Raw genomic sequence first — 15,049 nt, forward strand, 5'->3', positions numbered from 1 at the left:
CGGTAATATTCCTCGCTCGATTTGCAACAAAGTCGTCTTTGAGGCAATTAACTGCTTCGCAATACTTGAATTCCATGTTTCACCGCGTTGCTATGCTGCGATTTAACGGCGTTTTAACAGCTGTTAGCGTTACTTAAAGGGGCCTAGTAATTTTAGAGGGAGGAATTGTTCATTTGTAATTAAGCGTCGAGATTCGATATTCATTTAAATTCTGCTGTGGACAAATAAAAATAAATTCATTTCATTCAATTATTAGGGTGAACCAAAAATTCGTGTTTTTTGCATAGTCTCAAAGTAAGCCACGGTTGAAAACATCCTCGAAATCATTAAAATTATTTTATATCCAAGCGTTGTATATCATTCTGTAGCTTTTGAAATCTCTTTCATATTTTCAGAGTATAAAAAGTTCGGGGTACACTAGAACGTGTTGGCAAGTTTTGAAAACTATATCATCCTTGAGATATTTCGTGCGGACTACAGGCCAAATATACAGGATGTTCAAAAAAAAGCATTCAATATTTATATGGTGTATAGGGCACCCTGTACTGAGTAAAAAAGCTTTAGTAAACATAGGTCCAAAGGTCAATCGTTTCTGAGATATAAACATTTTTGTTTGCTAGTATCATGGTTCACTTACTACTGGGTTTTTGATATTTATACAAGATTTTCCACGTGTCCACCGCTCATTTCTGTACACGAAATTGAAAAAATGAAATTGACGAAATTGTCGGCACTTGAATAGCAACATTCAGAACGCAATTTATAAACACTGACATAAACATCGCATGCGATGGAAGCAAGTAAGTGAATCATGATACTAGCAAACAAAAATGTTTATATCTCAGAAACGGTTGCCCTTTGGACCTATGTTTACTAAAGCTTTTTTACTCGGTACAGTGTGCCCTATACACCATATAAATACTGAATGATTTTGTTTTTTAACACCCTGTATTTGTTTCAAATTATATGGGCAAAAATATTTTTTCTTGCAACTTGATAATAATTATCCACGAATGTATAACACGATGCAATTTATAAATATGACAAAGAAACGATGAAGGCATACTTTCCAACCGAAAGTACCAGCCAGTTCCTTAACAGAGTAAGGTATGCACTTAAGTTGAGGATAAACCGTCCACGTCGAAAGATGGTCCTCGTGTTCACTGGATGCGATAACGGAGCCACCCCGCGTAAGAACTCTATTCGCCGCGTTCCCATGGCGTGTATCCGTGCTCTTATTTCCTAACAAATTAGATCTCTCAGTTTGATTTGTGAACACGGCCCGAGCAGCGCGTCTGACGGCTGGCGATTTATATCGCGGTTCTCCTTGCCTTGTTACGCCGCTATCTCCGCGCCGTACCTATAGACGCGTAATCGATTCAATCATCCTTCGTGATTTGTTGCCCGTCTTGGATCAGAAGTAATTTTCACTGTCATTTCCTTCGATCCGCGGTCGGAACCGGTTTCGAATTTTCGCTGTCGTGTCGACCAGTTGCCTACTTCTGACGGATAACTATGTCGATTATTGTCCGACTGACATTCCGTTGTATCCGCGAAATTGCGCAATTCTGTGGCTTCCATATCAGATTTGGACTTGAGTAGGCACTCTGAGCTGACGTGGAGTATCGCCGTGATCATTCAAAACTGCTCCGCTCTTTCAAACCTGACGGTGTATGCGTATGCTATTAGAAAAATATATCTAATAACTTTGTATCGTAATCTGGGACATTCCAAGCCATTTAGACCACTTTCTGACCCGACCATTTTTTATTTGGCTGACATTTTTTTACATTATAGTACCCTACTAAATACACTTTTGTGAATTTTTACAGATTTTTGTACTGGACGTTTTTTTTTTTTTATCAAAATGTGCATTTTTGAATGAACTTTACGAACAAAAATACAAATCGAAATATTTGAATTCGTCTTCTACACAATTTTTTGATTTTTGGAAAAAAACTTGAATTTTTCAGATTTCGATACTTTCAATCTTTTTCTTTTTTCCCCCCAAAAGCTTTATTTTTTCTCCATTTTATAACCCAAGTTCCATCATGGACCGAATATTTTTTATATTTTTATTAGCAGTCGTCCTCTAATATGTCCACCTACAAACGATTACTTTCAACAACGAGGTAATCGCTATAGAAAAAAGATTCCTCTCAGCAAACCTCCTCTTAACTTTCTAATTACAATCTCAACATCGAGCACGATAACTTTTCGGCTGCAGTTCCAACCCCGCGCAATGCACCGCTCGACGCAGGAATAAAATGACCGTTTCCTAGTACTCGTAAACCCAGCGAGTGGCAAACCCCCAGCGGTTAGGATCGGAACGCAAACATTAAGATAGTCATTGTTACGGAGTCGCTATCCACGGCGTTCCTGGCGATTCTCCTCGCGATTCGAACAGTAAGGAAGTCGTTCGACCTTAAATTCCCCGGTGCGTTTGATGCAAGGCATTCCAGGCGCATTCCTCGCAGCGTGCATCGACCTCGAGAATGATCTGTTCGTTTTAATGCGTTTTATCGGGCAGCGTGCATCACGGTTTTTGCCCCGTTGCTGATTCGGAGAAGTGGCTTTCGATTCTGATTCTTGCTTTTAGCGGGAGTGGTCCGGTGCCGCTAGGGAACCTTCGCTAAAGTAACTCGTGTGAGTGTATACCTTTGCCAAGGTAACCTGTGTGAATGTGTACCTCCGCTAGAGTAATCTGCGTGAATGTATGTACCTTCGTCAATGTGACCTATGAGAATATTAATTATAGTAGAGTACAATACATAGAGTCACAGTTTGAGAATAGACGATCCCTGGAAGATTTTTGCAGGAATGTGTGACTGTAAAAATATCCACAGTTCCATATACCCCCTCACCTTGCCAAAATATCATAATATATTCCACCTGGACTGTTTCAAGTCAATCCTCATCGCTAAAATTGTTAGAATTGTGGTGGCATCTCCTGTCCTCATCACTAGAGCAACACCGCGCGTTTGCGTGTTTTTCACATGTGCTCGGTCCGCCTAACATTCGTATATAAACCATTCCCGACCGACCTACAAACATCCCGGCGTCTAAAGACGAGGTCCCATCTATGTGGCGAGCGTGCTCGAGTAATAAATTATCCGTGCTCGTCGGATTTTGTTCGAAAACACGTTCCTACTAGCGAGCAAAAGCTCGCTAAATGCGACGACGAACGGCTGGAACCACTTGAAAGGGTCGATTTTTACGAGCGTTTGGGTCTCGGTTCGTGGTCTAGGCTCGCGAGCACGGGGACTATTCCACGCGAGCCTGGATCGAACGCTCAAAAAAATCAACCCTTTCGAGTGGTTCAAATGCGAGACCCCCAATACTATAATAAGTATAATATATAATAAGTATAATACTATAAGGCACGGGTCGGCTAAGTAGCTTTACTGACGAGTCCACTAGCAGGCACAGGACGAAACGCTCCCTTCACAGAACTGCCACCACAGAATCCTTTCTAAATATCTAAGTACAGTTCTACATACCCCCTCACCTCGTTAAAATACATAATAAAATATTCCTCTCGAACTGTTCCAAGTTAAGTCCCATCGCCAAAATAGAATCTTCTTCGATTCCGAGTCATACTAGTGAAAATTACTCGAGCCCACCCAGTTTGCTGGAATGTCTTCCAAGTCCTCTATACATATAGTCGCGTAACGGAAAAGTCCCATCGACCGTCCAACAACGTCTCCTTGCAAAACGCACCTTGACGATTCCGTTACCGAGAAACGATTGTCTGTCAGCTCTCCCGAGTAACGAGCATCGGGGGATAAATAATCGTTAATCGTATGCGCACTTTCGCCGCGGTGAAGAACAATGTGGCCGGACGAACGCCTTGACCTAAACCCGCCTCCCAGTCTACCGAGAAAATGTCGATCGAGGAACACGTTCCAGCGACCATAAATTAGCCGTGGACGTCGATGCTTCTCCCAGATTGCCGGTTTAAATCGGGACTGAAACGTATCGGAGACACCGGTGCGCGATTCGAAGGCGACGAGGCATCGAAGGGCGACGCTCACGGGTGCAATAAAACAGCGTAAACGACGGTGTTAATATAAATGTAAATGGGAATCGGGAGAGGTATGTTCGCGCCTGAAAGTCCGTTCCACGTCCACCGCGAGTCCGCGGTTAATTAGTCGTCAATGTTCTCCCGCGCTTCTGTCCAACGACGCAATATTAATCTTCGGAGAATCGTCGTTTAATCAAAGGTCACTTTCGAGAATTCTTTTTTTCGACGATATCGTAACTCTCACCGAAACGAATTTGGTTTCTGTAGATTGAATATAGAAGGGGATTTCGAGAAATATTTTTTAACAAAATGGCGTCAAAGGGGCGTAACTGTAGTTTGAAATGGGAAAGAGAAAGACATAGAAAATTGCATTAAGAAGTCCATGTAACTTAATGGGCATCCAAGAAAGGTGATCAACGTAGAAATATAAAACAGATAAATAAAAAGATTTCCGCTTCTTTCCACTGGAAGCTACCATGCAGTGATAAAAAAATAGTTAACTTTGAAAGATCGTCGAGGATCTCGCAACTGTAATTAAGCGGTAGTTGCAACGCGAGTGTTGAATTCATCCGATCCAGCTCCGTTTTCACGGGACGCTCGCGTGCGGAACGCTTCCGCGAAGATACAAGATAAATTAACCGCGACAACGAGTCGGTCGCTGCTAATTAACATCGAGCCACGGCTTACTTACCCGGCTGACAACCATTTGGGAAATGTACTGGCAGCAGTCGTACTCTCGTAAAACATTTGTATTGACTCCCGAGATCACGGTCGACAAAGTTATCGCGATCCAGGCGCGCGTGGTCTCGTTAATCACGATCCCAGGCGTCTCGATCGCAATCAAAACTCGCGATCGCGACACCGCCGCTCTAAGCTACCTCGCGACGGTATATTCCTCGCGTACGCGTGCGCGTGCGCGTTACCCACCCGAACGTGCATTGTAAATCATTGGACTATCTCGATCGCGATCACGCCCAGTGATCGAGCGACGCGTCTTGGTTAATATTTCCATCTCTGAGAATCGGAGACTTAAATGGAATTTTCTCGGACCTCGAAAATATTAATTTCGTATGTACAATGATATCGAGCGAACACTGGGGATTTAAGTTATCATTGCAGGTTATAACGAAGTAAACATTCGCGTACGGAAAATTGAATTAGCCTGGTTATTTATAGAAAAGAGTCTGCTTGTATCGACGACTTCTCGATTTTTGTTGTTGTTGTTGTTAAAGAATACCTTGCTGGTCTGTCTCAAATTATTTTCTTGAAATAAGATAATAAAATAATAAGGACAAGATCAAAAGGAAATCTCTCTCTATTCGTTGGGGAAGCAATAATAGTAACCGTGATAACGCGGACAACATAATTTTCATGATTATTATTAAGTCGTCGACCAGGTTGCGATTTGCATACCAGCTTATCAGTTTATATCCAGTACGCGTGGAACGTCGACGAGCACGTTGTTCGGTTTGCCGACCGGTCCATGCAGCTGATTAAAGATCATCTTTACGTTGGAAAAATTGTTTATACGCGACCGGTAGTCCCCGTTTACATCTGCTTTCGTGCGAACCTGTTACGCGAATACGTAAACGTATCGTGCCCTTTCTTAGTCACGGACGAGGAGAAAGAGTGAAAGGCATAAAATGATCATCGATCTTCATCTTCCATCGTGATTGCATAGTGTAGCTTCACTCGGATATTACACACTGTTAACTGAATAGTTGAAAACAGAAAATGGAATATAATACTCTCGTACTTTCGTTTCTTTAATAAAAAAAAGTGTGGGGGAAAGCCATCTTGCATAATTGAAAATCATAAGCTGTGTTCAACAATTTTTTTTTTATATGAATTCAATTCGCTTAATAGAAGATCTGTTTGCTGGGGTTTATTTACTTTTGTATATCGAATGATACAAAAATAATGTTACTCGTTTTCAAGATGATCTCACCAATGATCCTTTCGTAATGTTCAATATACGATTAGTTTCCCATAATTTACGATAAGAATTCAGGTGGCAGGGTACGTTTCCAGATCGCTCCGGTTCTCCATGGAATATTAGGTGTAGATTAGGCGCAGAAACAGTGTAACAACGTAGACAGGGGTATCAATCTGAAATCAAGCGCTAATTATAGCGTATTAAACGCAGCCAGGATGTTATCAGAAAGCTATTATCCCGTAATGGCGAGCTTGATTAATGGAGACGTCAATTTTGACAACGAGACGGAGGGATTAGCGGCCGCTATCTCAACGCTCATTTTTCTCCAATCTCGCAATATGATAATTACATCCTGAGCCGTGTGGCAGATCTACGGGTCACTCCGCGGTGTCCCACTTATCGAAACAGTCCCCGCGATTAGCCAACTCTAAATCCTGCTGGTCAACCGAGTCTCAGCGCGATCGCAAAGACCTTTACGGATATTTCTCTCGTTAAAAGGAGAATTAAAAAACGAAACACGCACGTTCCACGGACACGCAGCCGCTGGCGAAGCCATTTAATTATCATGATTAACTCGATTAACTCATCCTTCGCACCTACCGTCTCTTCGAAATATCCTCTTGGCTGGTAGAAATCTACGCGGCTACCAACTAAACCACCTTAATCCCGGATGACGGATTCGTAGCGATGATACATAATAGGAAATCACACGTTCGATATCGATGTGACAATGCATATTGTGTCGACCGAATTAATTTCTTTATTAATTAATTAATTCTTTAATTACGTTCCTCGTGGACGTCAAATTAAACGCGTAATAGTAAGATTTTGAAGGATATATTTTCCTTTATCGTATGTCGAGTTCAAACGGATTCTTGCAATTTTATTGTGCAAGTACAGCGAATATGTTCCATAAGTGTCGCTGTGGACCACGCGGCGACACTTGTGCATCATTCACCGTCCATAGTCGTTCCTACGTTTCCATAGGTCCAACTTTGAACCGCCTCTACAATTTATAAACTCGCCATGTTGTTCTCCTCTTGTTCCCAAAACTGAACTGCAGTCGAAGCACGGATCGCGCCATTGTCGGTTTAAATACCAAACACCCAGAAACGGCCGCAAGCGTAAAACTTCTTCGCGACTGAAAAGGCTCGGAAAACGGCGCGCAGGGACGTCGTTTTTCATCGCGATACGCATAATTGGCTTCGAACGACGCGATAGTCGTTTCCCAGACGATACCGCGAGCTCCCACGCACGCAACGAGTCCCATCGGCATGGAAATGAAGCGATCGGCCGAGGGCGCTCGATTAGCGACAGTTTAACGTGTGGGTGACTGGCGTAACGAGGAGCAAGGTCAGTACAGCGACAGAAAAATCCTCGAGCGTCGATTATTTTCTCACGACGTCGTAAAAACGGATAATCTATTTTATTCACCTTCGCCTCCTGACACGCGGCATTTGCGTTTGCTGTTGCCTAACGTCTCGCATTAGCGGCTACGCGAATCCTCCAGTCGCGACACGGTGCACGACGTTGCGGAAATTACGAGCTCGTAAAAGGATATCGCTGGCGCCAGTTTCTGCGTGTCACACCTCGAACACATCTGAGCCGGGAACTGCGGGCACACGACTTCCTGGTGCGTTAGTCACGCTCGTTAATGCTTCGCGTATCGCCAGATGAATTTAACCCCTTCGGAGCCACCCTCCATTGTCTTCGTACGCGTTCAGACAAATACGTATTCCGAACCGGTGTCCCTAATCGCTGACGTGAATGGTAATACTTGGAAAAGGGAACCTCCAGGATAAAATAGACAATTATAAAGGAATTATTAAGAAATATTGTTCATAATTTTCTTTACCTTCAGCAACGTAGCAATATTTACTTAAACATTTTTTAGTTTCACTTCTCACGACTAACGTCTTCTATAAATTCCATATATAGACATGACTATTATAAATTCATATTCCCATCGAAATGATAATTATCTATGACTACCATTCTCGTAGATAATTTGTAATTATATTAAACACAGGAACTTGAGACGTACATGGATCTTTGATAATCTTCGTTTTCTTCGCCCTCTATACAGGGTGTCTCGGAATTTGTGCAAGAACCGGAAATGGAGGGGTAGCTGAGACGATTCTGAACCATAATTTCCTTTGCAAAAATGTTGCATGGTCCTTCGTTTTTGAATTATTAACGAAAAACCACCGACCAATCACAGCGCCCGAGTAGCACGCGCTCAGCCGCGAGAGCATAGGCTCGAGCCAGGATTGGCTGGTCTACAACAGGTCACGGCGGGCGCTGTGATTGGTCGGTGATTTTTCGTTAATAATTCGTAAACGAAGCACCATCCGACATTTTTGCAAAGGAATTTGTGGTTCAGAATCGTCTCAGTTACCCCCCATTTCCGGTTCTTACACTAATTCTGGGACACCCTGTATATATCTTATCAACGTCGAACGTCAACATTCGTCAAGATTATTATTATTCGTTCATCTGTAATAATTTTATAATAATTTTCAGAATACATCGTACGTCGCGAAATCTATTCCAAGAAAGCATGAATTAAACGCCGGCAAATATTTGAATAGATATATTTTCGAAGGCCAGCGCCGAGCGACATAATTAATGATTTACAAGAAAACGAGCGCCGAGTAATTTTCCAAGTCGCAGTCGCGACAGGGATCGAGCTCTTATTACTTTCGTGTTGAACGGAGTGGGTAGAAAAATGTGTTCGCGCCAACGTGGCATATAGATTTCAATTCTTGTTATTTACAAACCATCTCGGTGCTCAGCGTGCGCCTCGAGATCGTAACGATCGTCAGATGCTAATCGGTAATTAACCCGCGACTTTTATCGATATCCATCGTCGAGATCACTTTTCCATGAAGGTTGATCGATGCCGACGGAATGTGGATAACGCGTTGGAAATTTATTACTGTATGGCAACATAGAACTCCTTCGATTCGTCGCTCCAAGTTCTACAAGTAAATTATTTAGAGATCTGGCGGGTTTCTTTTTTTTTTATAAATAACTTTCGGTTGTTGTCTTGGTTTTCTCGAAATTAAAATCGATCGAAATCTTGACATATTTATTCCGCGAAGCGAACAATCGAAAGAAACCGTTATCGATTACGAGCACTCCAGGATTCGCCTTATATTTTTCCGAAACGACACTTGGAGAAGTATAAACGACGAAATGGAGGAGATAGTTATCGACGACTTAGAAAGTTCCCCCCTCCCCTGACAACGAGGAGGAGATTCGCGATTTACGAGCCCCTGGACGTCGTAAAAACATCAACCTATCGGAGACGAAACGTTTCATGCGGAGATTATAAACAAAATTTACTGCGCGCGTTAAGGTTTCAGTCTCAGATGCGAGGGAATCGGCGGAACGGCAGGTCGAGTTAATTGCAGGGCAAAGTACGCGACTTTCCTTCGCCGTGTCGCGAAAACATTGATATATTATGGACGATAAATTAACGAACTCTTTCGTGGTCGTGTGAATCGCGCGAGTCGCGTTCGCGCTCGTAAAACCTGCCTTGTTACGGAGATGGGCAATGTTCTTACCTGGATACGCGAAAAATTGTTTACTCGTTGAATAGAAAGAAAATTTGAATCGTGGGATAAAACGGAGAAGTAGAAAGCTGTAGAACACGTGCCAGTTACTTTAGATATTTTACAAGGTTTCTCTTTCAGTTTTAATTTAAGAGATTATCGTATTACTCGAGAAGCTATGGTTGCTATTGTAATTAAAACTGCGTCTATCGATAGGTAATTGAAGTGTTCGAAAATCCTCCTGGATTCGAATGAAAACTCAAAGTTCGACGGAACAGTTGCACGAGTCTAAAATTCCTTTTTCGCTGAATTTCTTATATTCTAAGCTGCGAATACGTTTTATCCCGAGAGTTCTTTACTAATAACGCGAGTACAGACTGAGCGTAAAAGGGTTAATAGGAACGGTGGTCGGTCGTTAGCGCGAGGAATTCGCGGCGTAATTGCGAGGCGAATTCTTTCTCGGAGAGATTGCCTGCTCTATTCGAACGCTATCAGCCTTGGTCGCATTTTTTCAGAAAGATTCAAGAGCCAGTTCGAAGCTGGCACGACCTTCGGACCGCTGCTACGAAATTCGTCGTTAACTGTACAAATCAATTATACACACAATGCGGAGTTGGTTCAAATAATAAAGCCTGCTGCGTGTCTGAACTTTACTAGCAAAAAAGTCGAATGTTTTGATCGCCGTAACAGGTAGCCACGGAGATTATTCAATTCACGGGTAATAAAATCCAAAGTCTTCTGCGGTCTCCTTGGTCCTCTCACGGAACAGTCTCATAAACAAACGATTCGACGCATCCCTATTACGAAAACGTAGTTTACAGCCGAAAATCATCTCCCTGTCGACTTTATGGTTTCGTCCACCGGGTAGCCATCGATCGCGAAACCACCGACCCAAACTTCTGGATCCGCGACGATCATTTTTTCCCCCTCGTACATCAACGCCGTGATTGGCCTCAGAAAATAACTCGGAGCCGAGTTATTCTCGACTCGAAGGCCGCGTGCCCGTTCCGCGGTGGCACAATTGCACAATCGCGAATCCCGTCTGATCGAGCCAGGGTAGCCTCTCGTTTTCCCTCGTCCACCCCCTGCTACGTCGGTTTTCCCATGGATATCGCTGGCTTTCCCGGCGTGCTGGCCGCGCCGCGGTTTTTTCGCAACGTTGTTAGATCTAACGATGCCGATACCGCTTGTGCAACCGATCGGTAACAGGTTCTGCCGCGGCAGATTCCTCCATGCCGGGCTGTTATTAAAAACGAGGAAAGGATACGTACAAATCACCGTGACCGTAGAAGGCACGGGTAAAAAGCTGCTGGGCACACACGTGGCCGTAAATAGCCGGCCGGCTCGCGCAAACCGATCGATCGGCGATCGACGCGCGATAAAGTATCTTTTGTTGCGGTCTCCTGACGTCTCCGCGGGTGCCGAGGATCGGTGGAGCCAGTGGTAGATGAAGGATGAATCTTTGAGAAATTATGCAGATGGTAAGTGGATGAATGAAAGTCCTAGATTTTAGGTTGTTCCCCAGTGAAATCGATCCTCGTGATTTACGTTGCGACGGTGGTCGAAGTAAGGGGGTTTCTCCTTGTTTAGGAAATAAGCTCACCGAAGAGGACTAAGGTGTATGCTTTTTAGTATCCCTTAGACAAGGGGAAACTTTTTCGTCTCCATCGTCGTTGTGGGAGGGAACAGGATTAATCCTGTGACAAACAGATTTGGATTATTAGTCCACTTGCTGCTTGCACACTCAAAGATAAATTCTCCACAGTACCTAAATCTTTATCAATGATTTTACGAATCCTCAGCACCCGTGGATCCCGACTGAACAGTAGCAAGTAAAATCTACAGAAAGAATCTACAGAAATCTTACTAAAAGAAAGATGAGATGAATGAGCTTGGAAAGGTCTTTTTTAAAGTTCTTTGTTCACGCTATGAAAATGATACTTAAATGCTATTCGATAAGCTACCGCAAAGAATCCTCCTTCGACTGATATCGTTCCTAACGTGTATTTATTTGTTGAATATTCAACAGACTTATGAATTACAAATATTCTCGAGCAACGACTCGCATGCGTATGCTCGGATTGTGTTAATCTTCAATGAAAACATTGAACAAATATCGATCAACACTTCGGAGCTAGTTTTGACTCGTATTTTTATTTTTTTAACGCGGCAAATGCAATCTGTATTTTGTTTGGATTTTAAGAGAGTACCAAATTAAAAAATTTCTGTCTTTTGGGGTCAATGATCTTTTGCTGTCGTCACGTGACGCGGCGCGGGATAATCATAATCGAAGCATGCTGCCATCTCGCGACGCAATCTCGTACCATACAGCTAGATCTCTCACTTTCTTATCAACGCGTATCACTGCAATTCGAAGATACCTCGATGCTCGTGTTTCATCGTTTCTCGACTCACGACTGATTCAATATTTCGAGCCTGCATAATCTCTGTACTCGAATACTCTTATAAATAAATACAATCGAAAACAATTGCAAACGAGAAAAAAATAAACGAGGACAAGTTTAAAGTGAAAGTACCAGAGGTCCTAAGTACCGATACTGAACAGATTGGGATTACAATGTCCCCTTTTTGAACATTAAAGCATAGCTTGAACGAGAATTTAAAACACCAAAGTAAAAAGTGATAATTTCAAGGCTGAGTCATTTGATACGAAATTAGACCGGAAAAGTTCTTTTCTATTTAACGTTAACGATCGTAATTTCCATTTTCCAAGCTTATTTACTTTTTAAATTTCAAACCATGTATACTTTTATTTCCCAAAACGACCAACTACATACTCGAATAATCATTCCTCTGCTTAAACAATTCCCATGCACACTTATACAATGGTGAACTTTAATTTTGTAGGAGCTGTTTTTAAATCTATCCTTTAATATTTTAAATAAAATCTTTTCTTTGAAATTTTATTTCGACACTTCGGGTTCTCTGTTATTTCCACTTTAAGAGCGGAGAACGGAACTCACCTTTTTGCGATGCGGACAGCAAGACGACGCGTTGCCCATGATTTCCGGAAGTCTTCGACCGCGTCCTCAAGCACGTGCACCACGTCCGTCGGCTGGCGACGCCTCGACGTTGGCTTTTTGAGTTTTCGCCAAGCGAACGACTCTTCCGTTCGTCATCGTCTCGCCGAAACCTGCTCCGAGAAAGTTGCCGTTTATTATCGCGGTATTTAAGCCAGCTGGTCCATCGAGAGTTCAGTCACCTCCTGTGATCGGCGGAGGATCGCGATCGTTTCGCGAAAGAATCTTCGAACATTCGCGAGACCACCAACCGTCCTCGATCGTCAACTTTGTTCGAGATAATCGAATCCAATGTTCGAGATGACTTTTCATTGACCCGTTCACTTCGCGAATCGCGAATTTTCACGTTTCGATTTCGAGACCGATTTTTCCGATCGCGTAGGCGCGCGGATAACTGGGAGTTACGGTAAGATAAGCGCAGGAAACTGAAGAAGCCCTAGTAACCGAGAGGAACGAACGAGTTGACAGTAATGCCCCGATAATATGGATTACCGTCCCTCGGCATCGCGGCTCGTGGAAATATAAAGTTTCCACGTCGTCCAACATCCCGAAGCCAGGATCGATCGAGTCCAGGGACGGGACAACATTTATTCCAACTATGGATCGCGAGCAGAAACACCCTGTAGCGATTTATTTTTTTTAAAGCTTTTCTTTAAAGTTACTCACAACTTCCCATATCATATTACTGGTTAGTAGATAATTTAGAATTCAATTGTTAATCGAAACAATAAAATACTGCAGACGCTGTTAAAAGTATGGAGCAATTATTTGGATATCATTTAATAGAATGGTTGATTACAGTCCCATAAGTATTCGTAGCCTCTATGTCTATCGAAGTAGTTTGCCTGAATTAAATGATAGATTTTATGTTTCCAAATAAATGTTCCATTATGGATATGTATATGAATACACGCGACACACGTATATATTTATAATAAAAATTTATTTGGAAACATCAAACTTAACATTTAATTTAGACAAATTTCTCGAATAAATATAGAGGGTATTTAGGTAATCGAGTAACTCGAACTATTTGAGTACTCGAGTATTCCGGTACTCGAGTTCCTTCGATCTGTTCGTTTCTCTAACCCAAGTACATTTTTATACCATTTGCTCGCTGGCTAATAGCAGTCAGTTACGTTTCGGTAGCATACCTATTTACCTATGTATTAGCAGAGCGAACTATTTAAGAATGTTCGGACAAGGTTCACCCGGTTGCTCGAGTTCACTGAATAAAAAGGAAACTCGGTGCCGTTTCGCGCTAAATTAAAAAAGCATTCCCGAGCAGCACGTCAGATTCTATTTTCGACTCGGGCAACCTCTTGACACTCATTAGCGTTTTCAAGTTCCCGCGTCGGGAGGTCGAAACCGTGGCCTTATCGCGCACAGCGAACGCTAACGACCGCTTCTTGCATTCGCGCTCGCCGATGACGTACGTACGAAGCGACGGGAGGGAAAAGGGCCAGAAACGCGACACAACCGGCCATGAGCAACGATTCGGAACGAATTTCAACGGAATTCACCGAGTTAAGGATCGCTCCTCGAAAAGGAGAAATCATCGCGCGGGTCAACGAACCCGACTCGTTCGAACTTTAAATGAGATGCGGGCAAAAATGATGTATTTCTTTCCGATGCCATTGGGGTCGATTCGTAAATGACTTTTTATATACGGTCAGTCCTGTAAGTATTCCTCTCTATGCCTAGTGAAGAAATTTGGCTAAATTAAATGACAGACTCGACGAGTCCAAATAAATGTTTCGTTATAATTATATATACATGAATAAACTTTGCGCATACAGTATCGTCTCGAAATAAGCAACACGGTCGGGACCGTCGAGTTGCTTATTTCGAGGGAGGTATGGTATTCGGCTTGACTTTATTCTGGAGCGAGACGAGAGGAAACCCATAGAAAAAGCAAGGGGTTCGGTATAGTGGCAAGTTACGTACAACTAATAGTATTACACATGTTCTGTGCTCTTTCCACTAATCTTCAAACAAAAACGTGGGGATAGTTGATTATTTCGAGACAATACTGTATATATATTTATAATGAAACATTTATTTGGAAACATCAGATCTATCATTTAATTTAGACAAACTTCCTCAACGAACATAGAAGGTTCGAATATTTTTGGGATCGATTGCATGTATTTATAATGAAATATTTACTTGAAAACGTGAAACCTATTATCTAATTTAGGTAAATTTGGGAAATTGACATGTCTAAAAGGTTTCTTGAGAAGAAGAGAACTAAAAAAATCGATTAAAGCAAACTCTACTCTTCCCACGGAAGCCTCACCTCTTCTACGTTAGCTCGAATGGCATTGCTCTCGTAAAAACACAGTTTACGGACGGAAAGATACATTTTCCTCGCACTGGTGAACTTCACATCAGGGTCAACGTTTGTATCCGGTCGAAGAACGGCTGACGAGACAAAAAGTCCGAAGAGGAATTGGCGGGAAACCGGCGCGACTTTCGAGCAACGAGTTTT

General features: G+C 42.6%; 1 protein-coding gene across 1 annotated transcript in view; it reads right to left on the reverse strand.

Moving 5' to 3' along the window:
* LOC128880897 (NAD(+) hydrolase sarm1) overlaps positions 1–12,922 on the reverse strand; it is a 119,649-nt gene extending 106,727 nt beyond the window's left edge. Inside the window, exon 1 of the mRNA XM_054131444.1 lies at positions 12,502–12,922. Within this exon, the coding sequence (XP_053987419.1) occupies positions 12,502–12,540 (39 nt within the window). The 5' untranslated portion in view covers positions 12,541–12,922. The remainder of the gene's footprint in view (positions 1–12,501) is intronic.
* Between the last annotated feature and the right edge of the window lie 2,127 nt (positions 12,923–15,049).

This window comes from Hylaeus volcanicus, chromosome 8 (assembly GCF_026283585.1).
Source record: "Hylaeus volcanicus isolate JK05 chromosome 8, UHH_iyHylVolc1.0_haploid, whole genome shotgun sequence".
In the NCBI taxonomy this organism is placed as follows: Eukaryota; Metazoa; Arthropoda; class Insecta; order Hymenoptera; family Colletidae; genus Hylaeus; species Hylaeus volcanicus.